General features: G+C 48.7%; 1 protein-coding gene across 1 annotated transcript in view; it reads left to right on the top strand.

Moving 5' to 3' along the window:
* Positions 1-24444, top strand: part of AGRN (agrin) — a 239401-nt gene that overhangs the window by 88219 nt on the left and 126738 nt on the right. Inside the window, 1 exon segment of the mRNA XM_081870652.1 lies at positions 14308-14355. Within this exon segment, the coding sequence (XP_081726778.1) occupies positions 14308-14355 (48 nt within the window).

Below are 24444 nucleotides of genomic sequence, written 5' to 3' on the forward strand. Positions count from 1 at the left end.
CCTCAGGTTACAGACGCTTCAGGTTACAGACTCCGGTAACCCAGAAATAGTACCTCGGGTTAAGAACTTTGCTTCAGGATGAGAACAGAAATCGCACAGCGGCAGCGGGAGGCCCCATTAGCTAAAGTGGTACTTCAGGTTAAGAACAGTTTCAGGTTAAGAACGGACCTCCAGAACGAATTACCGTATTTTTCTGACCATAACACTCACTTTTTTCCTCCTAGAAAGTAAGGGGAAATGTCTGTGCGTGTTATGGAGCGAATGCCTACGGATGGCGGGGGGATTTGCTGCAGTCGTGAGCAGAGGATCCATGGTTCCCCTTCCTTCCCTCTTCCGTGGCTCGCTTTGAAACAGCAAAGCGGGAGAAGAGCCACTGAGTGGGGAGGAGAGAGGGACAGAGAGCCTGCTTGCTTTAAAGGAGCAAAGTGGGAGAGGAGCCGCTTACAGGAGTCCGGAGCTGTTTCTTTCAGCGAGCCGGTGAGGAGGGAGAGAACAGCTTGCTAAATAGCAGCAAAGTTTTTCGCAAGCAGGCTCTCTGTCCCTTCTCCTCCCCATTCAGCTGGCTAAATAGCAGCAAAGCTTTTCAGCGAGCCGGGGAGGAGGGAGAGAAGCAGAGCCTGCTTGCTTCTCCTCTTATACCCCTCTTCTGCATTATTAACAGCATCCTTCTCCACCCACCCTACGCGTGTTCCTTGTCCCTTGAGTGCTTTTCCTTCCCTCCCCACTTAAAACATGGTTACAAAGCACGGATCCACATGGATCCTCAGGATTTTTGCATTGGGCTACCCCAAACTCACTGTCAGATCACATGTCTGTGGCCATAGCATGAACCACAAAAATCATACATCCACTGTTTCGTTTAGAATATTTTTTTTCTTGTTTTCCTCCTCTAAAAACTATGTGTGTGTTATGGTCGGGTGTGTGTTATAGAGCGAAAAATACGGTAAGTTCTTAACCTGGGGTACCACTGTCGAATCACTTGTGAGCCCTGGAACAGCACATAGGTCTGAAGTGGGATAGAGCTCCCTTCTTCCAACTTCCTCCTTCACCTCTGCGTACTTTTCAAGAGTGATAAAAGTTATCTGCCCTTACTACCTCATGACCAAGGGAACGGGGAGCTTGGAGGTTTTTTGGACACAGGTGCCTTGGTGGCGAGTCGCAACCCCTTCTCTTACACAACGTAAGGCAACTTCCTGTACTCTTCAAATCCAGTGATGGGATGACCCCATGACCCCATGCCGCTGGGGAGGGCATCTGAGTACAGTGGTACCTCGGGTTAAGAACTTAATTCGTTCCGGAGGTCAGTTCTTAACCTGAAACCGTTCTTAACCTGAGGTACCACTTTAGTTAATGGGGCCTCCTGCTGCTGCCGCCACGCGATTTCTGTTCTCATCCTGAAGCAAAGTTCTTAACCCAAGGTACTATTTTTGGTTACAGATAGACCTATTGCAGTCGTTAAGAGTCGTCAACAGGCTCATCACAGCTATCTGCCAATCACCCATTCCCACCACCCTTCTGAGTAATACCCCTCCCCACCTTCTCACTATATAGAAGGGTCTGGAAACTTCTGTTTCAGTGTATCTGAAGAAGTGTGCATGCACACGAAAGCTCATACCAAGAACTGACTTAGTTGGTCTTTAAGGTGCTACTGGAAGGAATTTGTTTTGTTTTTACTATTTTTGGGTTAGTGGAGTCTGTAACCTGAAGCGTCTGTAACCTGAGGTACCACTGTAGTCTTCCAACCATGATCTTTCTTGTGTATATCTTGGATATGTACCGTATTGGCCCGTATATGAGACGCACCCGCAAATAAGCCACACCTTTAAAATTCAAGACTTATCATATTTTTCCGTCTATAAGATGACCCCATGTATAAGACACCCCCTATTTTGGGGGACTCAGATTTAAGAAAATGGGGAGATATATCCTTGTATAAAACGCCTCCCAATTTTTGAGGGGGGAAAACCTAGTCTTATACACAGAAAAATACAGTACAGTGGTACCTCGGGTTACATACACTTCAGGTTACATACGCTTCAGGTTACAGACTCCGCTAGCCTAGAAATAGTGCTTAAGAACTTTGCTTCAGGATGAGAACAGAAATCTTGCTCCCACGGTGCGGCGGCAACAGGAGGCCCCATTAGCTAAAGTGGTACCACAGGGTAAGAACAGTTTCAGGTTAAGTACGGACCTCCAGAACAAATTAAGTACTTAACCTGAGGTACCACTGTATTTGAGTGCGGCCTGCCTCCTGATACTGCCACTCCCTGGCACTACCTCCCTAAGCCGGTGCCGGGGGAGACTTGGGAGCAGCAGGTGGGTGGTTGCTTCCGGGGGGGGGGGTGTCACTTTGCCGGCGGCGTAAGGTCGCGAATATAAGCCGCACTTTAACTTCTCACGGCCCAAATTTTGGAAAAAAGTGCGTCTTCTATTCGGGCCAATACGGTATCTCATTTGGAACACATGATAGCGGCTTTGACAAAACGCAGATGCAATACTTTAATTTCACCATGTTCTTTTGCAACCCATTACTAGGAGAATATATATAAATGTTCTCTTTAGGAATTTCTAACCTGCTCTCCCAAACAACGAGGACTTCCCAAAGGGGCATAAATTATTAAACAAGTTGTAAATACAGTTTAAAGGAATAAAATAGCTTAAAGTTTTAACAAAGCCGGAATAGAATACAGTGTAACAAAAAATCGATTCTTATAAACAAATCCCTATCCGTGAATGGGTTTACCTTTCTGGGAATTTTAAATTTCACTTTCAGATCCAATGTTCTGGCGGCTTCCCCCCTCTCCTCCCATTTTGGAGTAGGGTAAATCAAATGTAATAATTCAAAGCTAAGCAGGGTCCAGTATGGTTTCAAATTGTGGGGGGTTGGACTAGATGACCCTTGGGGGTCCCTTCCAAATCTACAATTCTATGATTGTATGATAATGACCTCATGCTTCTGAGAGGCAGGCAGGAATGCAGTGGACGGATTGCGCAGTTTGCAGTGGTGGACAGCAGAGGGCGCCTAGGAGACGGATCTTTCGCACTGAAGAATCACAAGTTTCTAGGGGAGAATTTCTCCGTCTGCGTTAGTCCTGATTCCGCAAAGCTCTTTTTTATGCCAGCAGCAGTTCCCAATAAATCCATAGGATTTAATCATTTGAATCCTAGGAATGGGCCCCAGGATATTGTGTCGCGTGGAGAACATAGATAGAGACCTTTTTTTCTCTCCCTCTCCTAACACTAGAACTCTGGGACATTTGAATGATGGAAAATTCGGAGCAGAGTTCTTTGCAGAGCACATAGTTAAACTATGGAACTGACTCAGTGAACTGGCAGTGATAGCCGCCAACCTGGATGGCTTTAAAAGTGGATTGGACAAATTCATGAAGAATAAGGATATGGCTACTACCCATGGCGGCTAGGCTGCTGGAGGAAGTTTGCTTCTGAATGCCAGATGCTGGAAGTTGCAGGAAGAAAGAGTGCTTTGTGCTCAGGTATTGCCTGAGGGTTTCCTCAGAGACATCTTTGAGAACAGAATGCTGGACTCGTTGAGCCACTGGCCTGATCCAGAAGGGCTCGTCTTGTGTTCTGCTTGGGAAGATGTCAGTAGGTGTGTTTATGTTATTTGCCAAAAAGGAATAATAACAATAGTAATATGTGGAAAGGGAATTCTTCTGCCATTGCTGGTGTGCCTTTTTGACCACACAGATTTGTGACTCTTCCTGTCTTACATTTTCAGTGGTATGATTTGAGGGATTAGGGGGTGCCGCAGTTTTGCGGTTAGAGCACTTAGAGAGGTTTATCAATCAATTCCTCTTCACAGGGAACTCTAGGAATTGCAGCTCTCTGAAGGGATTTGGGGTCACAGGACCCTTTAGAAGGCAGGCACACTTTCCAGGAGTCTTGGTGGCGGGGGACAGAGCCATGACTGGATTATTTCCCTGTTTGTGCAAGTTTGGGGTGAGACGGAATCACCTCTGAGCATGCACAGAGGGTTCCTTCCCTGGCCATAGGAGCCACCACAAACATGAGTCCTCATGCACCTGTATATGAGGTTTTGAAATTAAATTACACCGAGTGCCTCTCTTTAACAGAGACCCAGCTTTCTTCCTTTTGGCTGATCTCTTATCTGTTCTTTTCACCATGCTTCCACTCCTCAGATCTGCCCTTTATGTCTTGGTTTCTATCGAGGTGGTTAACCACAATCTAGGCTAATGCCATTTCATTTGGAGTTGATAGGGCTGTAGCTCAGTGGTTGAGCATGAATTTTGAGTGCAGAACGACTGGAATGTCTAGGCAGGGCTGGGAAAGACACTTGCCTAAAACTCTGGAAGGCTGCTGCCTTTCAGTGCTGACAATACTGAGTTAGATGGACCAATGGCCTGACTTACTATAGGGCACCTTCCTGTGTTCCTGTATTGCAGGAGGGAAATGTTCAAATTCTCCTTCAGACGTACATCAATCAATCAATCAATCAATCAATCAATCAATCAATCCCTAAAGAGACAGGCAGGCAGGCAGGCAGAGATCTAGCATGTCAGGGGGAGACTTTTTACTTGAGACTCTTTATTTCTGTGTGTAGGGATTGACTGATTGATTGATTGTACGAAGGAATGTTCCATCTTTTGTGCCCTCTGCCTGCAGTCTGATTTGGCCAGACCAGAAACAGATAGATCATCGCAGTTCGGGTCTCTGTTAAAAGTCTGCCTGGACAAGGTTCACTTCTGTCAGTGAATTACTCCCTTTCCCCTCTCCTTCTCTCTTTTGAGACCATTGTCTGTGCAGGGGAAGGGGGGTCATATTCTGCTGCCAAGGAGCGTGGAAAGGGACAGGCTTCTTCGCACCCTGCCGGCACGTATTTGGCGGGGGGCCGTCTCAAAGGGGCACATTCATTCCGTCCTCATGAGATTTCCTAGGCTTGCTTTGCATATGGAAACATGCAAATGGAGGCATGCAAATTAATTGTTTACCACTCCCCCCCCCCATGTTTCTTCCAGGGGTGAGGAAGAGGGATGGGAGATTTAAAGCTTTTGGATTAGGTCCAACTGTTTCCAAGAGAGTATGGCTTTGAAATCCAAGGCATTCTTGGCTAAGGCATGGAGACGGTCCCACAGGCTGATTAGGGTGCGTTTCTGTGTGTTTAACTCATGCCTCATTGGTGCAAGACCTTGTTTCCCCTTTAGGACACATTTTTACCCATAGGCTGCTGTCTAAAGCACTGTGGGGTGGAAATGCTGCTCAGCCCCCTTTGTTGAATCACACCTCCAGGTCCTCTGTGTGATTCCTGGAGGTTCTGCTGTCAGGAGCAAAATTTATAAGCGGCAGGGCCAGTTCTAGATTTGAGAGGGCCTTCGGCACAGTGGGGTCCCTGGCTGCCATTGTTTATTTCCCAGAATGCTCCAGAGAAATACCGTGCCGGAAGCATTGTGGGAAATTGAAATGGTCACATACCACTGCCACCCTGTAGGAGGCTGGATGCTCTCAATAATGAGTTTGGGTGGTATGCAATGTACTTGACTATTTATCATCGTTTATCACATTTATATTCCACGTATCCTCCAACAGGGTGGCATACATGCCTCTCCCCTTCCCTAGTTTCATCCCCAAAACAGCCCTGTGAGGTAGGTTAGGATGAGAGGTAGTGACTGGGTCCAAGGTCACTCAATGATTTGAACTCCGGTCTCCCAGGTCCTAGTCTGACACATCACACTAGCACTAAGAAGCGCTCTGTGCACACAGAACAACTCACACGTTCTTCATGGGACAATGCACCCCTCTCTTCCCGTAACACATTCCTTCCTAAATCTGCTCTAGGGCTTCCACACACCCTTCAGAGCAGATCTGGTGACTGCTGGGGTGCTTATGGGCAGAAGAGGGGGGCAAAATTCCATTGCACTGGCAGGAATCCTTGGACTAGCTCCTACTAGTGCAGCGGTTAATTGAAACATGCTCATTATTACTATTGTTTATTAGAATTTGTATAGCAGCAGCAGCTCCCATGCTGCATTAGAGCAGCCGTTACCAGCCTGGTGCATTCCAGATGTTTTGACCTACAGCTGCTGTGCTGGCAGGGGCTGATGGGAATTGTAGTCTCCAAACATCTGAAGGGCACTAGGTTAGTGAAGGCTTTCACAGTGTGTAAGATGGCAATTTTAAGAACCTAAGACGAACCTTGCTGGACCAAACCAAAGGTCCACCTAGTCCATCATCCTGCTTCCTACAGTGATCAGCTAGGCACATAGTGAGTCAGACCAGTGGTCCATCTAGCTCAGTATTGTCAACCCTGACTGGCAGCAGCTCTCTGGGCTTTCTGGCAGAGGTCTCTCTCAGCCCTACCTGGAGATGCTGGGGCCTGAACCTGGGACCTTCTGCATGCAAAGCCCCCTCCCCTTTTGTCTGCTCTAGAATCCCATTGTGAAGGTCACATCACACTCCATTCTTGTTATCAGTGCGCATGTGTGGGCTGTCGTAGCACATGTGCGCTAAGGCAGAAAATGTTGATAATTCCGACAGTGGGCAGACAGTGTTTCTGGGAAACTCACTAGCAGTTGTGTGGTGGCAAATGCTTTCTCATCAGACTTTATCCACTAGCAACCTGTATTCAGAGATATACTGCTTTGGAGCCTGGAAGCTTCATTTAGCTGGGGGAGAGGGGATAAACTATTGATAGGCTTCTCCGAATATTTTTGTCAGTCTTTAAAAAAAAAAAAAGACATCCCAGGCTTTGTCCCAGCTGAGAAGCAGCAGCTGAGAGAAAGAATGTCACTTGCAATGTGGAAATTTCCATCTCCTTTTATGAGACTTGGAGGAGGGTGTTTTTAATTCCCTCCCTGCTTTCACATCCACCCGGCTCACAACTCTGGAATGATTCCTCCTGCTTTTCTAAAGAGGGAATTCCCTTCCTTCAAAAAGTAGCAATCTCCTGTTCTGCCTTCCCATCCTTTCTCTCTGTCCCTGCCCGCACACCCTGCCCCACATACTCCATTACATCTTGTAACGTGATCCATATGGCTATCCTCCCCCTGCCCCTTTGACACTCCATCCTGCCAGGATCTTCCCTTGCATTTCCACTCACTCAAAAATACCAAAATAAAAAAATCAGCTCTTGAGGCGACCCAGCCTGTATGTGCCTGCCTGCTGACAGAGGGTGCGCCTTTTGTGTGTGTGTGTGTGTCTGTGCGTGTGCAGAGAGGCGAGAAGCTCAGAGTGGCTGAGAAAGAGACACATAATGAGTTTTGACACTGCCTTCTCCGCCCCTTTCAACATCTTGAGTTCACAAATGAGACGCGGGGCTTGTCGAGGGGGGCGGGGGTTGGATGGTTGGAGAGCGCGAGAGAGAGCGGAGGGAGGGGAGATAATTTCCCTTTCGCTCTCTTCCAGGGAGGCAGGGAGAGCTGAACGGAACCTTCCTTCCCCACCCCTCCCTCCCATCTCCCTGGAAATGCTGACAGGTGTCCGTAGCTCCAGAGGTATCTTTCGGAAGCAGTGGGGGTGGTGCCCGAGGGGTCCTGCCTCCTCTTTGCATGGCAGCAGCTCCCTCCGGAACACACCGCTATCTTCTCTCCTTTGTTTTTAACCGCTTCTCCACCTCTTAAGCCTCCAACACCCCTCCTTGCCACAGCCAAACTCTTGCATTGTTGGTTTTGCTTTGAGGGAGACCCGGGTCAGGGAAGGATGGAACAGCTGACCGACATCCGGAGATGGACAGCTCACGCCGGGTGAGGACAGCAAAGCTGCAGCGGTGCCCGGGGGATGGCAACGGACAGCCAAGGAACGGCCGCGGACAGTCGTCTCGTTTCCTCGCTTGGCTTTCTCGCCACCCTGAGTCGTTGGGGGGCGGCTTGAGAAACTTGGGTGTGTGTTGTATGCCTGACGGCTTCCGATCCTGAGCTTCGCCACGAGCGGCACCCTGTGTTGCCAGAACTCTTGAATCGGGGCTCTGTGCCCTTTTGCAAGCCCGCGTTTCACATTTCCTTTTTTTTTTAATGCTTCTTACTCTTGGGATGATTTTATTTATTTCTGGTGTGTGAGGAATCGGTAGCGAGGGCTGGCGTGCTGGCTCTGTGCAGGGAGAGAAGGTGGCGGTGCATTTAGCTCATCTCAGCAGCTGTTCCGGCATCGGCGAAAGGAGCTCGGGACCCGTCTCCCATCAAGAGAGCCCGTCGCCAGCCAAAGAGCCCTGCCGCCAGCTGCTGTCGAGGAAACCGCAGCTGAGCCCTCGGTGGACTTTGGAATCCCTTTGAAAGAGGAAGCAGAGAAAAGGGGATTCTGGCCCCGTTTCCTGGCTCCCAGGCGATAAGAGAATTCATCAGCTCCCTCTCTGGATTAAGTTTCGGGGGGTGTGTGTGTCACATGCAGGGGTCTGTTTTCATTCTCACTTCTTCTGTGTTTCTCTTCAACATGCGTTTCTCTGACAACACGCATTGTCAGAGGTGCGCATGGGCTGGAGGAACTCGCTCCAGCCCTGAGGACCACCCAACAACCGGGTCGACGGTTTAATAGTGAACCACGCCTTGTGAGGATCCCCCCCCCTCAAAGACTCAACTAATGTTCGCGGTTCTTGGAAGATCTATCTCCCCCCACTCACCCTCTAATTTTTCTCCACAATAGCATACTCCTCCTTGTCTGAGGGTTTGACAAGTCTTGAAAACCAGGATTATAACCCCTTTTATTTCCGCGAAAGCTGTCTGCTGAAGGAGTTACCATTGGATGGAGTTATCCTGCATTGTTCCCCCAGCTGGCCTCTCTCCTAATCGGATGGTAGATTTGGGGAGCGTTCCAGAGTCAGGGGGCCCCTTCAGAGTCTCCCTCACAGTTTTTGCCATGGCAGGCATTGCTTGTTGAGGACAGAACCCCAGCGCTCATGACTGGTTCTGAGAGGATGACTCTTCGAATCCCTCAGAGGGGAAGCTGTCTGACGGGACACCAGTTCCTTTGGCTTAGGTTTCCCTTCGCCTAGATTTGGATTACAATCTCAAGATGGTCTGCGTGGTGTTTGGTTCTTCCTCCTGAACTCTGTACCCCTCATGCCGGCCGGCCAGCCTGAGGATGTCGGTTCCTGAGAACACTTAGAACGCAGCCACCATTTTGGAAACGGGCAAGCGAGGGGCGAAAGCTTCCTTGTGCCCAGAGCAACCGCTATCCTGGATCTCCCGGTGGGGGCCTGGGCCCCAGTGAGCGGCATGACTGCTTGCCAGTACCCCATGGGGCCCGGCTCCTTGGAGAGGGACCGGATGTACCAGCACAAAGTCTCCCTAGTGGTTCGATATTTCATGATCCCCTGCAACATCTGCCTGATCCTCTTGGCCACCTCCACACTAGGATTCGCCGTCCTGCTTTTCCTCAACAACTGTAGGTGTCTCCCTCGGCACGTGGCGGCAGTGGCGGGGGGAAAAACAAGGGGGAGGAGCTTAAAGGCAACATGGGCGTGGCTCGGAGGGTGTGGCTCTCTTAATTTGCTTGCTTAGTAAACCTATAATGCATTGCTGACACTTAAATGCAGGCTGAACGAACAGGGATGGCCCCATAGGACTTTGGGTTGCTTCCACTTGAGTCCTGTTCAGAGCAGACCGCAGAAATTAGCAAGCCGAAGTCTGTCATCTTCAGTAACCTGCTCTGAGTAGGACTGACATGGGATGCAACCCCTTCGTGCCTCTTTGATTTCCTCGTGTCGATAAAAACTGTTTTGCACACAACAGCTGCGTTCTTCGCTCTGAGCTGTGTCTCTGAACTAATTCCCATTCCATGGGAGCAAGGGGGGATATGCCTTATGCCTGGCATTGATGCCCCACCTGAAATGGATGGGGGGGGGAGCGCGTCAGGCTGCTGCTAGCTATTGGCTGTCATAGCTAAGCAGACTCTCCATGTGCAGAGACGGTTATTCAGAGGAGAGACCTTGTAGCTCAGTGGCAGAGCAGCCGCCTTCCATGCAGAAGGTCCCAGGTTCAGTTCCCGGCCTTTCTACTTGGGGCTGTGAATGCTGCTGGAGTCTTAAACCCCAGGGAGGTGCTCTGCCAGTCAATGCAGACATTATCAGCTAGGTGGACGTAGTCTTTGTCAAATTGCTGTGTTCACAATATGGGAAGAGCTGCAGCTCGGTGTGTGGATGGGCGTAGAGCATTGCGAAGCATGCAGAAGGCCCCGGGTTCAATTTCCAGGTAGAACTGGGGAAGACTCTCTGCTGAAACCCAGGAAAGCAAATGTTAATCCTAATTCAGTAGAAGACAGCTTCCTGTGTTGTTTCCTACAAGACCTGTAGCTCAGTGGCGAAGCACCCTCTTACATGCAGATGTCGTCCCAGGTTAGGGTTAGAAGGATCACGTACAGACGATGGGTAAGACCCTTCTCTACCAAAGCCCCCAAGAGCTGCTGACAGACAGGGTAGACAGTACTGGGCTACAGGGACAAACACCTGGGGTAACGAGGCAGCCCCTTGCGTTTCCCAGTGCATCTCTGAATATCAAATGCTGGGGGCAAGCAGGAGGATAACCGGGGCTGCCTTCGTGCACTGCTTGCGATCTTTCCAGAAGCGTCTGACTTGGCAGTGTTGGATACAGGGCGACGGACCTTTTGGTCTCATCTGGCATGGCATTCATCTTGCTTTCCTATCCCCAGATAAGTGGAATCGCTGCTCAAACACTTCCTTGGAGGAATCTACATTTACAGCCCCTAGAGCCTGAATGTGCTTATATTTAGTTGTGTGTGTGTGTTTAAGTGAAAGCTGATGTTCTCTGGGTATTGAATCTCATGTCCTAATGCATGGTGCTTTCTGTGCTGAGGGTGCATTGTGCGTAGCTCACAGCCCTGGTTCGGGAGGGGCAGTTACTAGTCATGATGGCCAGATGGAACCTCCATGCCCAGATGCAGTATACGGTACTTCCGAATTGCCAGGTGCTCAGGAGCAAACTAAAACAAAGCAAACAGATGCTAGGTGGGCCTTTGGGTCTGATCCATCAGGGCTCCTTTTGCGAGCCAAGGTGAGGGAGGGCTCTTGCCTTTGTGCCCTGCCTCTGAGCACCCCTGAGCCATTGGACTGGCCTCTGTGAGAACAGGAAACTGGACTAGATGGGTCTCATTCACCAGGGCCCCTCTTTATGTTTTTAATATTGCATTTCAAAGCACTTCTGCGAATCACAGCACTCGTTATCAACATAAAGTTCTGCCCAGTAATGCTCAAAAGACGGCCCGCTCTTTCCGCCAACCTAAATTTTACCCGGTATGAAACCTCATTTTCCACTGCTTCATTTTCTCATACAATTTTGACAGACACATCCTGCATTGGCCCCTTCTCCCCTTATAAATTTAAAGCACTATTTTACAACTTCCAGCAGTCACTGCTTCCCCCAAATCATCCTGGAAAGTCTGTTTTTGTAAAGGGTCCTGAGATTTGTCAGGAGACCCCTCTACCCCTCTCAAAGCTACAGTTCCCAGAGTTTCCCGGGAAGAGGGATCAATTGTTAAACCACTCTTGAGAACTGTGTCTCTGTGAGGTGAATCAGTGTCTTCTCTCAGCACCCTGAAATGCAGCTCCCAGGGCTATTTGGGGGAAGCTGTAGTTGTTTAAAATGGCATGATAGAGGTATAGCCCAGATCACGGGTGTAGTCAAGGGGGGCAGGGAGGGGCATTTGAAACTGAATTTCTGTGGGTGACAGAAACAGGGATTTGGAGCCAGAAGGCTTCGGGTGGTGAAATCTCCTCCCCGTCACTTCTTTTTTCAGTTGTCCTCTCCCAGTGTTGCTTCCCGTCAACAAGCAACCCTCTGCTATTTTTGTTTGTAAAGCAGGGATGGGAGACCTCAGGCCTGGGGGCCACATGTGACCCTCCATGCCCCTCTAATTGGCCCCTGAAACTCTCTTCAGACCGCACCGCCTCACTGGCTTTGCTCCAAATCCTCCTTACGTGTGTGTGGAAACTAGCCTATTATGCAAAGGTGAAATTTGTATTCCCTGCCCTGCCCACTTTAGCCTCTGGCTCCACCTACCGCTTGCATACAGCCTTTAGGAGGTTGCCTAGGAGAGAATGCCGCCTTCGGACTGAAGAAGGGTCCCCATGCCAAGTGTAACCTGTAGTTAACAACTCCCACCCAAAATGTCCGGTGTTATCTGCAGGCTACCTACGAGTAGTTCTTAATGACATCTTTTGACCAGAGTTTGCACCCTTTGTCCTGGAAATCCCTAATCCTTTTTGGATGGCAGCTCCCATCTTCTAGGCTTGGCTGGAAGTGATGGATGTTTTGAGTCCAACGATACCTTAGAGGGGCACTCTGTTGACTACTCTTCCTCCAACCCCACATACATAAGAAAAGGAGCAATGCTCTGCACAAGCTCCGGGGCACCATTGTCCTTCATTCTGACTTCACATGCCACAGGGCTGAGATCCTACGAAAGAAAATGGGGTCCCAGGCTCTGCCCTTGGCTTGGATTTTCAAGGCTCGCCTCTGTTTTCTGAGAATCCCTAAAGTGCTTCTTGTGCTGGATATAGAAGCAGACTGGGGTGTGGCAGTTAAGTGTGTGGGTGGCTTTTCTATCGAGACGCAGCTATTTTATACCCAGCGTTGTACAAAATGCTAGGGGTGTGTGTGTGTGCGTGCGCAAGTGTGTGTGGTCTGAGAGGAGATACAGACATACAGAAGCAGATGTGCAAATTTGACAGTTGTGGTTGGATTGTGACAACGGCTGTTAGCAGAGGACAAACATACACACCCCGGGAAAAGCTGTACTCATTTTACATTTCTGGAAAGCGATCTCTTTTTAGAGGATTGCTCTATACAGGCATGACGGGGCATTCTCTGTGATGATGATTTAAATGCAGGCGCCCCCCCCTCCAACCACTGGAAATAGTTATTACTGCTGGGCACACCCAACTAATATCACAGCCAAGACGACTAGAGCCTTGATTTCTTACCAAACCATGAAGAACAGGGTCCAAACATTGCAGTGGTAGACATGGGATATGTTAGCCTTTTTGTTTTTCTAACAAACTACTATGCTGTTCTTTCCAGATGTTGCCTAGTTGTATTTTTGACTCCGGTTTCTCCATGACATGCTAGCTTTCTACACACAGGGTGGGCCGTATTCGAGCATGCATCTTTCCACTTTTTAATTGGCCCGTGCTTGCTGCCTGAAGAGGGTCTTTACTCCTTGATTCTGCAGAACAAATAAAAGAGGTTCTTTTGGTCAGAGTTGTGGCAGTGGTAGTTTTAGTGCCTCTCCTGTATTTTATGACACCCCCTCCTCTCCCGGCCTCCCCCAACCTAACTGGATAACAAGCGGCAGCTTTGCAAACACAGGTCACCAATCAACTCAAATGGCTTTGATGGATCAGTGTCTTGGGAGACCCTTGCACGATAGGTAATAAATAGTTTGATTTGCATCGCAGCTGGGGTCAGGAGGGGCCTTGACAGATTGACTTGCCCAAGGCAGCTGCTGTCACATCCCTTACCTCCCCCAGTGCTAGAAGAGAAATATATTTACTATTGGGTTTTTGTGTGTGCTTTTGTGTGAGGATACAAACAGCGTCCCCTAAAGCATCAGTGTGCGTTTTTAATATTCTGAATTAGCATCGGAGACAGGCATGACTCCCAAAAAAGGTTTACTTTTGGAGCCTTATTGATCTGCTCTCAAGGGAGCCTGCCCCTATGACTCTGCATGAGTGTCTGTCCTTGGTAGGCTTCCCCACTAAAAGGAATCAAGCCCAGAATGGGGCATCGTTCAGAGGCATGACAAATTTGCCTGTTTGAAGTCAAATCATATTTTGCCACATTGCTATACATCAGGGGGTCGCCTCCAGACTACTGCTTCCAACATCAGTGACCACTGGCCATGCTGGCTAGGCTCTTCTGTTGAGAGGCATGATCCCACGGCAGCTGGGCCCCCCCCAAGATAGCTAACCCTGCTCTACATGATAATTGAATCCATCTATTACAGCTGCTGCAAAGACATGGCTGATTGGCAGGAAGCAGGTCCAGAACAGGTAGTCACTCAGGGAGGCAGCCAGCACCCTCATTTGTAGATTGGTGTTTAGGGCCTATGGTTTGATAGTATGGAAGGATCCAGCTTCAGAGAAACCATTCCAACTGCAGTCACAGCATGCTCACCTGGAAGTAAGTCCCTTTGCAGTCACTGGGACTTACTTCTGAGTTGATCTGCAGGTCATTGAGAGGGATTCGGAGTTCACCTTGATGTTTCTGAATACTGGTTTGTTACAGTGCCATGTGCAAGTGAGGAATAACAGCCAACAGCTGTGTGGCTCAAAGTGTTTTCTTGAATCTCTCAACTAATGCCACCTCCCAATCTTTTGTTTTGCAGACAAACCAGGGTACTATTTTCCGCAGCCGCTGCCGACGCCACAGGACGGTGAGTAGTGGGACAAAAGCAAATTCCAGATCTTATCCCTAACCTTTGGTTTTCGGTACTTGAAAACTGATCTGGTGAGGTTAATAGCTCCTGCAAGGAACACTCCTTTGACCCAGTGATCTATTTCCCTGCCTCGTTGCTCATGACTCCTCCCCCTTCCTCCCAACACGGAGCGAGCGCATCATGCACCAATGTTCTGTCTGATATTGCTTTTGCCAGCTGGAGAGAAAAGACATTTCCCAGTAGCAGTAATCTAGGAAAAACACCTATATTTGTTGCAGTGTGTGTGATGTCGTTAACATTGATGATTATACAATAGCGTGCTGACGTCAACAAGGTACTGGGCTAGGGACCTAGGTTCAAATCTCTGTTCACTGGGTGATTCTGGGGACCTCATTCTCTCCTGCCCTGGTGTACTTCTCAGGGTTGTTGTGAGGATTTGAAAAGGGGCAGGGGAAAGACTCCTGTTTAACCCTCCGCCAACCGCTTGAATGACAGAACAGCTTTAAAACAAATGTAAAAATCAAATGATTTATTTAAACTTTATGTACCAGAGCCTCAGGCTTTGCTTAAGGTTCTCCCTGTTTTTTTTAAAAAAGCCCAATATTTTAAAATATATTTCTTTCAAATTCTTCATTGCTGCTGCTGCTGCTACTCTGCTGCTGATGGCATTGATTAGTATCATGATACACTGTTTAAACCAGTCTTGGCTAAGCTGCTGCCTTGCAGATGTTTTGCACCACCAGCTCACATCAGTCCCAGCCAACAGCTGTGAGATGCCAGTGCTGCCACCCAAAACTTCCAGAGGGTGCCAGGTTGGCAAAGGCCCCCTTAAAACCAATTAAAAGTCCACAGATCCCAGCCCTTTTGGAAAAAAGAAGGAAAGAAAATACTCTTTTTGCTTCATGCGTGAGAGTCCCACTTTTCTGTCTTTCTCTGCAAGGCCAAACATCCTGTTCTCTTTCTTTCTGGAGCACTTTTCAGTGAAATTCCAATTTGATAAGCAACCCTATGAGGATAGAGATGAGGGCCCTTCACACATTTACAGAAGATGACTCTCTCCCGCTGTCTCATTTGGTGAAGCTGCACACATCCTCTTGGGGTGATTCCCCCGGTGCATCGATGTGAGTTTGATGAAGATGCCTACTTCAGACATGATGGTGTGCAACCCTGTGTGCCTGCTGTATAAACACAGGCGCTCTGCAGTGCATGAATGCGATGCTGTCGCTTCCCAAGGGCTGAAGAGGGCATTTGGACCTGCCCCCCCAATCTTGCCAATGAAAACCAACTCTCTAGCTATTGCATCACTTTTTCAACTGATGTTTAGGGATTATTGGCAGTTTATCCACAAACCACAACAGTGAACACTCCATTTGCAACAGCAGCAAGGAGACATGTGTTTGGGGGACGGACTGAGCCCCCCCCCCCCCGTAATTTTAGGGCACATTGTCTGCAACTGTAATCTCTATCCCTCTCCTCCAAGTTTTCTCCCCTTCCCATTATCTAGGATGCCACCCTTCCCTCTCCTTTCGTTATACAGTGTCGCTCATCGCACCTTCCTGTGACCAAACTGTGTCTGTAGATTTCATGTACTGAGCGTACATTTCCTCCATGGAATGCAGTGGGAAAGCAGCTATGGAAAGTGGGGAAACGTTGGCTGGAATGAAATCTTGATGGGAGTGTGGGCTGAGCCAACATGGAGTTTTTGTGGGAGCATGGGCGGAGTCAGAATGGAATCTGGGGGGGGGCATGGGCGGAGTCAGAATGGAATCTTGGCAGGAGCATGGGTGGAGTTAGAATGGAATCTTGGCGGGGACATGGGCGGAGTCAGAATGGAATCTAGGCGGGAGCATGGGCGGAGTCAGAATGGAATCTTGGGGGTATGGGCGGAGTCAGAATGGAATCTAGGCGGGAGCATGGGCGGAGTCAGAATGGAATCTTGGTGGGAGCATGGGCGGAGTCAGAATGGAATCTTCGCGGGGGCATGGGCGGGGTCAGAATGGAATCTTGGCGGGGGGGCATGGGCGGAGTCAAAATGGAATCTTGGGGGCATGGGCGGAGTCAGAATGGAATCTTGGTGGCGGTGTTTGCTGAATTTTCCGGCTTTTCTATCTTCCTTGTAAAGCCATGCAGCACAGTAAGAGGAAGCTGTATGTGGTAAGTGAGGTATCCTGGCTGTGTTCTGCACTTAGCTTTTCCGCCAGCCCATGTATATATACACGTATGTTAAATATAAATGTCATTTAAATTCACTGCTACTGACAAAGCAAACCTACCTTGTGCATAGGTAATGCACCAGGCGGGTCCCTAGCAGGCTGTGGTTTGCATTCATACAGCTTTTCCCTAATATCAGGATACATATATACGGCCTTAGCAAATTGCATCCACATGCCCACTGAACTGGCAAGAGATTGTTAATGGGTTTCTTGTATTCCCCTTGAAGAAAAAGAGAGCACTTTTGAAGTTTTGTGAGCCCTTGTCAAAATTATATGTTGTCTTTGAGTTTTGAAACCAAGAAGCATAGAGAAGACTTGTCATAATTGACAAAGAGGGAGAAGCGATGGTGATGGGTTTGAAACTGTAAAGTATTTCCGCCTAGCCCCCACCCCCAAGGTGAATTTAGATGATGGTGCAGAAGAGGAGGTGCTGCAAAGACACTAGTGCAGGGGTCCCCAAACTAAGGCCCGTGGGCCGCATAAGGCCTGAGGGACTCGTTTATCTGGCCCGCGGTGACCCCCGCCGCCCGCTCTTACCGGCGCTGCGCTGTGTGGCTGCCCACTTCTGGGTCGGAGCAGCACTGGAAATAGCTTGTGCGCATGCGCAAGCGTTATTTGCGCATGCGCAAGCGTTATTTCCGGTGCACATCCGGGTCAGAGGAGGCCCATGCACATGTGCACAAGCTATTTCCGGTGCTCCTCCGACCCGAAAGTGCGCCGGAAATAGCGTGTGCGCACACATATGGGCACACACTCCCCCGCCCTTCGTCCCACCGTGCGATCGGCGTTTACCGAGGCACGGTAAGTTTGCTGACCCCTGCACTAGTGTGTTCCAGACTTTGAAACTGTCACACTTTCAGCTGCTCGAGTTCTTGTCCCTGCCAACTTGGAGAATCTTTCAAATACTGAGTGATACACCTGCAAAGTGTGCTTGGCAAGAGCTCAGAGCTGAGCTATCAAGCAGTTCAGTTTTAGCAGAGTATACCTGTATCAGTTTGAACAATTAGATGAGGATTTGTTAAAAATCAAGCTCCACTGTCTTCTGGCAGTGGAGGACCTTCATCACTTAGCAAGGTTTGAGAAACACTCTGCAGGTGCCTTCCAGAGAAACTGAACTGCCCCTGCAAAGTGTAGAAGGGGCAGATTTTTGTAGCAAAGTGTTTTGCTTTGTTCCCGCCAGAGTCATTTGTTGGGCAGCTTAAACTGGCCATGAGTAATGGTGATTAAATTGAAACTGATGAGGGCAAAGGTCAATTGAGGAGACAGGATTTCAAAATGGGGGGGGAGGAGGGATTATTGGGGTATTACTGCAGTGGGTGAGTGAGAAAAAGTGTTCCCTCCCGAATATTTATGACAGTAAGAGAAGCCTAGAACCAGAATGGAAGATGGCAGGTTTTGGGCGGAGCCCAAATGGAACCTGGTGGGTATGGGTGGAATCACAGGAAATACCAATTTACTTATTTTTTTAGACTCCACTGATGATTTTACCTGAGAACACTGTTTTTCAGATAGGTAAAATAAATGCTCGTTTGTAACTTTACATCCATTAGTCCCCTTACCCCCAATTCAAAACATACTGGTGTTCAAACCAATTTAAAAAGCAGCAATCAACTAATGGTTTATTAATTCCTCTCTTTATCTTTTGTCAGAATGGGAAAGCGACGGATGCCATGATAAACAAAATGTGATTAATCTATAATTGGACCCAGGGTGTCTTGTTTAAAAATAAAAATGAACGTAGGTGTAGCTTGCATCTTGACGCTGTGAAATATTAATAAACCAAGCCTATCCAGATGACATGTTGCATTTTTTTAAAAAAACCAACACAACTTGCCCTTATGTACTAGGCACAATCTCGTTCTGAGGAGGAGTCTGTAGCATTTTGTGCCTCACATCTCTTGGCTTGCTGTGGAGCTGCTTTGCTTCTTGAAGAAAAACAACAGTATTGCCCTTTCTTTCCCTTTTTAAATTTAGGACAATGTTCCTTTTAATTTGCTGGGTGATCTTATCTTATGTGGAAATGCTACAAGGCTGGGTTGTGTGTGCAGATGCCTGGCATGTATTTGAGGCCCTGATGTGGTGTAGGCAAGGGGACAAGAGGACTTGAAATGGAGACATCACAGACATTGCCCAATAAGCGCTTGCTTCCCCACTCCCCGCACACACACTAAACTTTGCTTCAGCAGGTGCAGCATTCTTCCCCAAGCAGCAGCCATGAGGGCTAGAAGCTTGGTTCACATTTTTAAAAGATCCTTGGCAGGGGAGCCAGATTCTGCACCAGGCTGCCAGTTGCAAAATGCCAGGATGGTGGTGCATTATGCACAATGAAGCAGCCCTCCCCCAACTCCCCATGTCTCAGGTAGAGTCTATAATGCTCCGGACTCAGAGATTTTGGCTGCAAATGCACCTCATATCCTAGGAACTGTAGTTTGTGGCAAATGGTAGCTCTGTGATGGGTAAACTACAGGTCCCAGGATTCTTGGAGGATGGGGGAGAATGTGCTTTAATATGTATGGTGTGCCTGCAGCCTCTGCCTTCAAACTGGACTCATCCTGCATCATGTGAAATTTCAGCTCTTGCCTTTTCCTCTCTCCAACTTGGCACATGTTAAGAACAATTAAGTCAGGTTAACATAGCTGGTCCAGTGGGACACGAATCCCCCCCCCCTTTACCTTCCTTTTTTCGTGTAACCAAGGGCAACAAGGCACCATATCCACTTGAAAGACTGCAATAATTGTTAGTAGGGCTTCTTTTTTAAAAAAAATACTAATAATAGCAATAAAGGAGAATGGATGTACAAAACCAGGAGACCACACTGGCCTGCACATTTTGGGAGGAAGTGTTTTTATGACTTTTGTCTGCATAGATGATAACGGATGACAGCAGCAAGCGTGGGTAGAAGCCCCTTGAGAATAACTAAACTGGTAGCTTGGGGAAGCTGTTGCTGATACAGCCCATTTGTAAGGATGTTTAAGGATTTGCTTTATTGGGTTGGCAAGTGCGGTGGGGTGGCCAGAGCACAGGCGAGGAACCGTTCCCAATGGGCTGCATTCTCCTCCCTTCTCAGCAACCTTCTGAGAGCCACGTGACCATGGTGGGCGGGGCCAGAAGTAAAAGTGGGTGGGGCAGGGCATGCCCATTTGCTTGCCCCTCCTCTCTTGAACCAATCCACATACCACATACAACCTGCTTGGTAAAGAAGCAGAAGGCAAGGGTTCCACATTGATATTCTTGCTTTCCATCCTTGGCAGGGATGGTGAGGAGAAACTACTACAAGCCCCACTCTTGCAGTGTGTATGTGTCGGTCACAGTGCTCCCCCACCCCGTACAAGGGCCTTGGAAACAACCCCAAAAAACCACTGTCCCCTCGTGATTCACAGAAGCTGGCATTCCGAAGCAAACTGACTCCAGCAGTCGGATTCAGTCTGTCTTCCCCCTCTGGCCATTACAAGTTGGAAGTGGTAACCCCAACCAATCTGATGCTGAAAAGGCAAAACCTTTCCAGCTGTCAATCACCCAAGTCAAACATAGCCACTGCAATGCCTTCCAGGTGTTTTGGACTCGCCTTTCTCCTCCTGCCTTATTTTCTTAATGAGCCTCTAAAAATAGTGGAGGCAATATATAAATAATCTTAACAAGCAGCTGCTACTAGCCTTATCCTAGCTGTGAATTTGTCCCAATCCCCTTTTAAAGCCACCCAAGGGCAGTATGATAAATAAGCCACCTTGAACCCAAGTCTGGGGGAAAGGCGGGATGTAAAAAATAAATATAATAATGGTGACAACAACAGCAATATAAGAGCCCTGCAGCTGCATCTGGTCAAAAGGCCCTTTTAGTCCTGTGCTCCAAGTGGCCACCAGTTATCCATTATAAGAAACTCACAAGCAGGACCTGAATCGAACAGCACCCTTTTTCACCTGTGATTCCCAGCAACTGGTGTTCAGAGGCATATTGCCTCTGACGGAAGGAAAGCATTGCCAACATGGCTAGTAGCTGTCAATAGCCTTGTCCTTCCATAGGATCATAGAATCATATAATTTGAGAGCTGGAAAGGGACCCCATGGGTCATCTAGTCCAACGCCCTGCAATGCAGGAATCTCAGCTAAATCATCCATGGCAGGTGACCATCCAACCTCTGCTTGAAAACCTCCAAGGAAGGAGAGTCTATAGATTTGCCTAATCTTCTTTTCAAACCATCCATGTTGGTTGGCCATCACTGTCTCTTGTGGGAAGTGGATTCCATAGGGCTTCAATGCAGAAAATGTAGTGGGCATGTTCTCTGTTGTTCCAGAGACCAGAAGCTATGGGTGGAAACTGTGGAAGAAGCAGATTTCAGCTGAATGTTAGGAGATGTTTCCTAATGGTAAGAGGTGTTAGAAAATGGAACTGACTCTGCATCAGGCAGGGATGGGCTTTCCTTCACTGTGGGGTTTGAAGCAGAGGCCAGCCGGCCATCTGACTCTGGGATGCCACCACCGCAAGGTCCTTGCATTCAGCTGCGGATTGATCTAAACGGCCTCCAAGGGTCCCTTTCAGTGATTCTAAGGAGCACTCCGGAGTTGAGAGCATCAACAGCCGGTGAAGCCAACGCCAAGGGTTGGTTTGCATACTTTCTCTCTGTGATACACACACACACACACACACACACACACACACACACACACACTTCCCGACTTTCCTCCTAAATGAGGAATGAGCCAGGCTCGAAAAATATGGGTCACACACATGCGTGCGCGCGCACACACAGAGTGTGCTTCAGCAGAATCTCGCGCTGCTGCTTTGCAAGGCGAGGAACTCTCTTGGGGCACAGTGAATGCCTTCTCTAATCGTGCCCTGCAGCTCTGGGTGAGCCTTCAGGGCACTGCAAATGTAGAGCTACTGATGGCGGAGGAGAAGTTTAGTGAAAGTGGGGGTGCAGTCAGCCACAGAAGACTTGAGCGGGGGGTGTGTGTGTATGTGTGAGCGGTTTCTAAAGAGAGGTGCAGCGTTCATTCCATCAACCTGCTTCCTTGGGCGTGCTGGCTTGTTTATCTACTGTGCGCAGGCGTTATCGATAATTAATGATGCCTCCGCGCTCATTTCCCAGGCTGTTTTCACACCCGGGTGGGCTCCTCTGATGTCTCAGCAGCCTGCTGCTATGCCATCCATTTTCCTGTCCTAATCCTTTTGGCCACCAGACCTGGCCCAGACTCTCCGCAGACTTGAGAGACCTAGGCTCTGAAGGTGCTTCCTTTTCCGACAACCGAGAGCAGTTTGCCAGACGTGTCACAAAGGAAGCTGAACCTCTCTATGCCGCGCAGCCCTCAACAGATGTCCAAAGTTGGCAGTTTGGGGGCGGAGTGGGTGGGAAAGAAGCACCTTTGACAGCCGTAACGCTGCTAGACCATTCGTTCATCTAGCTCAGTATTGTCTACGCTGGCTGTCAGTAGCTCTCTAGGGTTTTGGGCAAGGGGGACTTCCAGCCGTACCTGGAGATGCCAGGGATTGAACCCAGGAGCTTCTTCATGCAAAGCACAAAGCCCTTCCTCAGTTTTATAGGAAGCTGCCGTATACTGTGTGGAATTCAACGCCACACTGTTCTGTCCATGCAAACTTTTCAACTTGTGCAGCTGATTAAACAATACCCCCTCTTTCTCCCCCTGTGCTGCTCTGGGGAGTCTACCGAAACGTACACCCTGAGCAAATTTTGGGGAGCGTTGTGGGAGGGGAGCAGAGAAAGCACAATTCCAGCAGCAGGTCTGTTTGGAGGTTTCCACTGACAAGGTTTCTCAGGTGAGAATCTGGCCCGCTGAGTCAAATCATTGCCTGTCTTAATTCAGAATTGTCCCCACTGATTGGCAGAGGCTCTTAAGAGTTTCAGAGAAGGGACACCCGTGGGCATTGCTGGAGAAGCCAGGGATTTCAGTGGAAACATTCTTTCAATGCAGGTGCTCTAACCACTGAGCTGCAGCACCTCACCAACCCTAACTAACTCCATCTCGGGTAAGCTGTGGAAACGTCATGGGGGCGCTTTCTTTCCTGCCCACACAACCGCCTGTCGGAAGGCTCTGCAGAAAGGCCTCCTCTTTACAGCCTCATAAACCCCCTGCTCCTCCCAGCAGTGACGCAGGAGGTAAAGCAGAACCACTTGATAAATTAAATATTGGAAAAACCACTCTCTCTTCCTTGTCAGCCCCATAAATACTGGGATTGTCGTCTGCCGCTTGCTAGCTTTGAGGGCATCCCGGGGCAAGGATGGGAGATGGTTTCTTTTTCACTCTCTCGCATTGAGAACCAGTTAACTGATTAAAAATGAAAGCATTGTAAATTCTCCCTGTCCCGCTCTCTTCTTCCATTTTCTTTAGTGGTATAATCAGGGCTTAGGTTAGCAGGCTGAGCTTGGGTTTCCTAGGGGTTGTGTGTGTGTGTGTTTACTTTGCCCTAATCGAATAATTGATTAAATCTGCATATATTTGCATGTGGAAAAAAATTGGTTTGAACCAAAGAGCCATTATATTTTTTATTGTTGAAGGATGCACACATGTATCATCTTAGGAGATGCACTCCCTATACTGGGGGGGGGGACGACCTATGGCCCCCCAGATCTTGTTGGACTTTGGGGTTCAGGGAGGATGGGAGTTGTGGTTCAACAACATCTGGAGTGCCAGTGGTTTTACACCAGCGGTTCTCAAACCCTGGTGTAAAAGGTAGAGGCTTTTAATTCAATTTTTCTGCTCAGCATTGCACCCAGGTTTGTATAATGACATAAGAAGAGCCTTTCTGAATGAGGCCAGGGGCCCATCTAGTCCAGCACCTTGTTCTCATCGTGGCCAACCAGATGCCTCTGGAAATCTTGACAGCAGGACTAGAACACAAGAGCACTCTCCTCTTGCAGTTTCCAGCAACTGGTATTCAGAAGCATTACTGCCTCTGACCATGGAGGCAGATCAGTAGCCATTGATGGCTAGCGGCCATTGATGGCCTTATCCTTAGATTTGTCTAATCCCCTTTGAAAACCATCCAAGCTTGTGGCCATCACTGTCTCCTGCGGGAGTGAGTTCCAGAGTTCAGCAGTGCACAGTGTGAAGACTGTAGCTCTCAAGGGCAACAGGCTGAGGTCTTTCCTAGCCCTACCTGAAGATGCTGGGGACCGAATCTGGGGCCTTTTGCATGCAAGATATGTGTTGGGATACCATCTTTCTGAACCCATGCCTTCCCTGCCAGAACACCTCTGTTCACTGAAGCCCATCCTCTCCCCTCAGCACCACATGAAGCCATCCTCTTAGCCAAACAGAACATTTCTCTCCCGTCAGAGCTGATCTTCCACATTCGCTCACCACCCCTTTCCCCCCTCAGGAGTTGGAATGATCATGAATATTCTATGAGCGCTCGCAAGATTGCTTAATACAGATTAATGACCTTCTTAGCAGGCTTTAACCACTTCTTTGGGCGCCCACACCACGGTGCTTCGGTCGGGTGCTATATTTTGTGGGCTCCCCTCTCCCCGCGCTCCCCCCCATCTACACTCCAAAATAACACGTAAAGGGATCTGTAAGTGTTTCTAGTCTGCAGTTTTAATAATTGCCGGAACACTTCAGGGCGATAAAGCTGGAAGTGAAAATGCAGAGTAACGATCGGGACTGTCCTTCAAATCCTGTGGGAGACTGTCGTTATAGTGTTTTCCAAAGTTTAGATGCAGTTGGGCTCAGTTTTTTCTTCTTCTGGGTTTAAAATTCAAAGCATGCTTCATTCTCAGACTCCAAAAGGTATTCTTGGGATTTCTTGATTGACTCCCAACATGTTGAGTAGGCATCTCATTGCAGTTATGGGATGGGCCAATCAATACTGCCTCCTGTGGGCCTGGTCTCCCCTTTATCCATCCCCCCGGGGCTCA

The sequence above is a fragment of the Podarcis erhardii genome (genome assembly GCF_964252035.2).
Source record: "Podarcis erhardii genome assembly, chromosome: 7".
In the NCBI taxonomy this organism is placed as follows: Eukaryota; Metazoa; Chordata; class Lepidosauria; order Squamata; family Lacertidae; genus Podarcis; species Podarcis erhardii.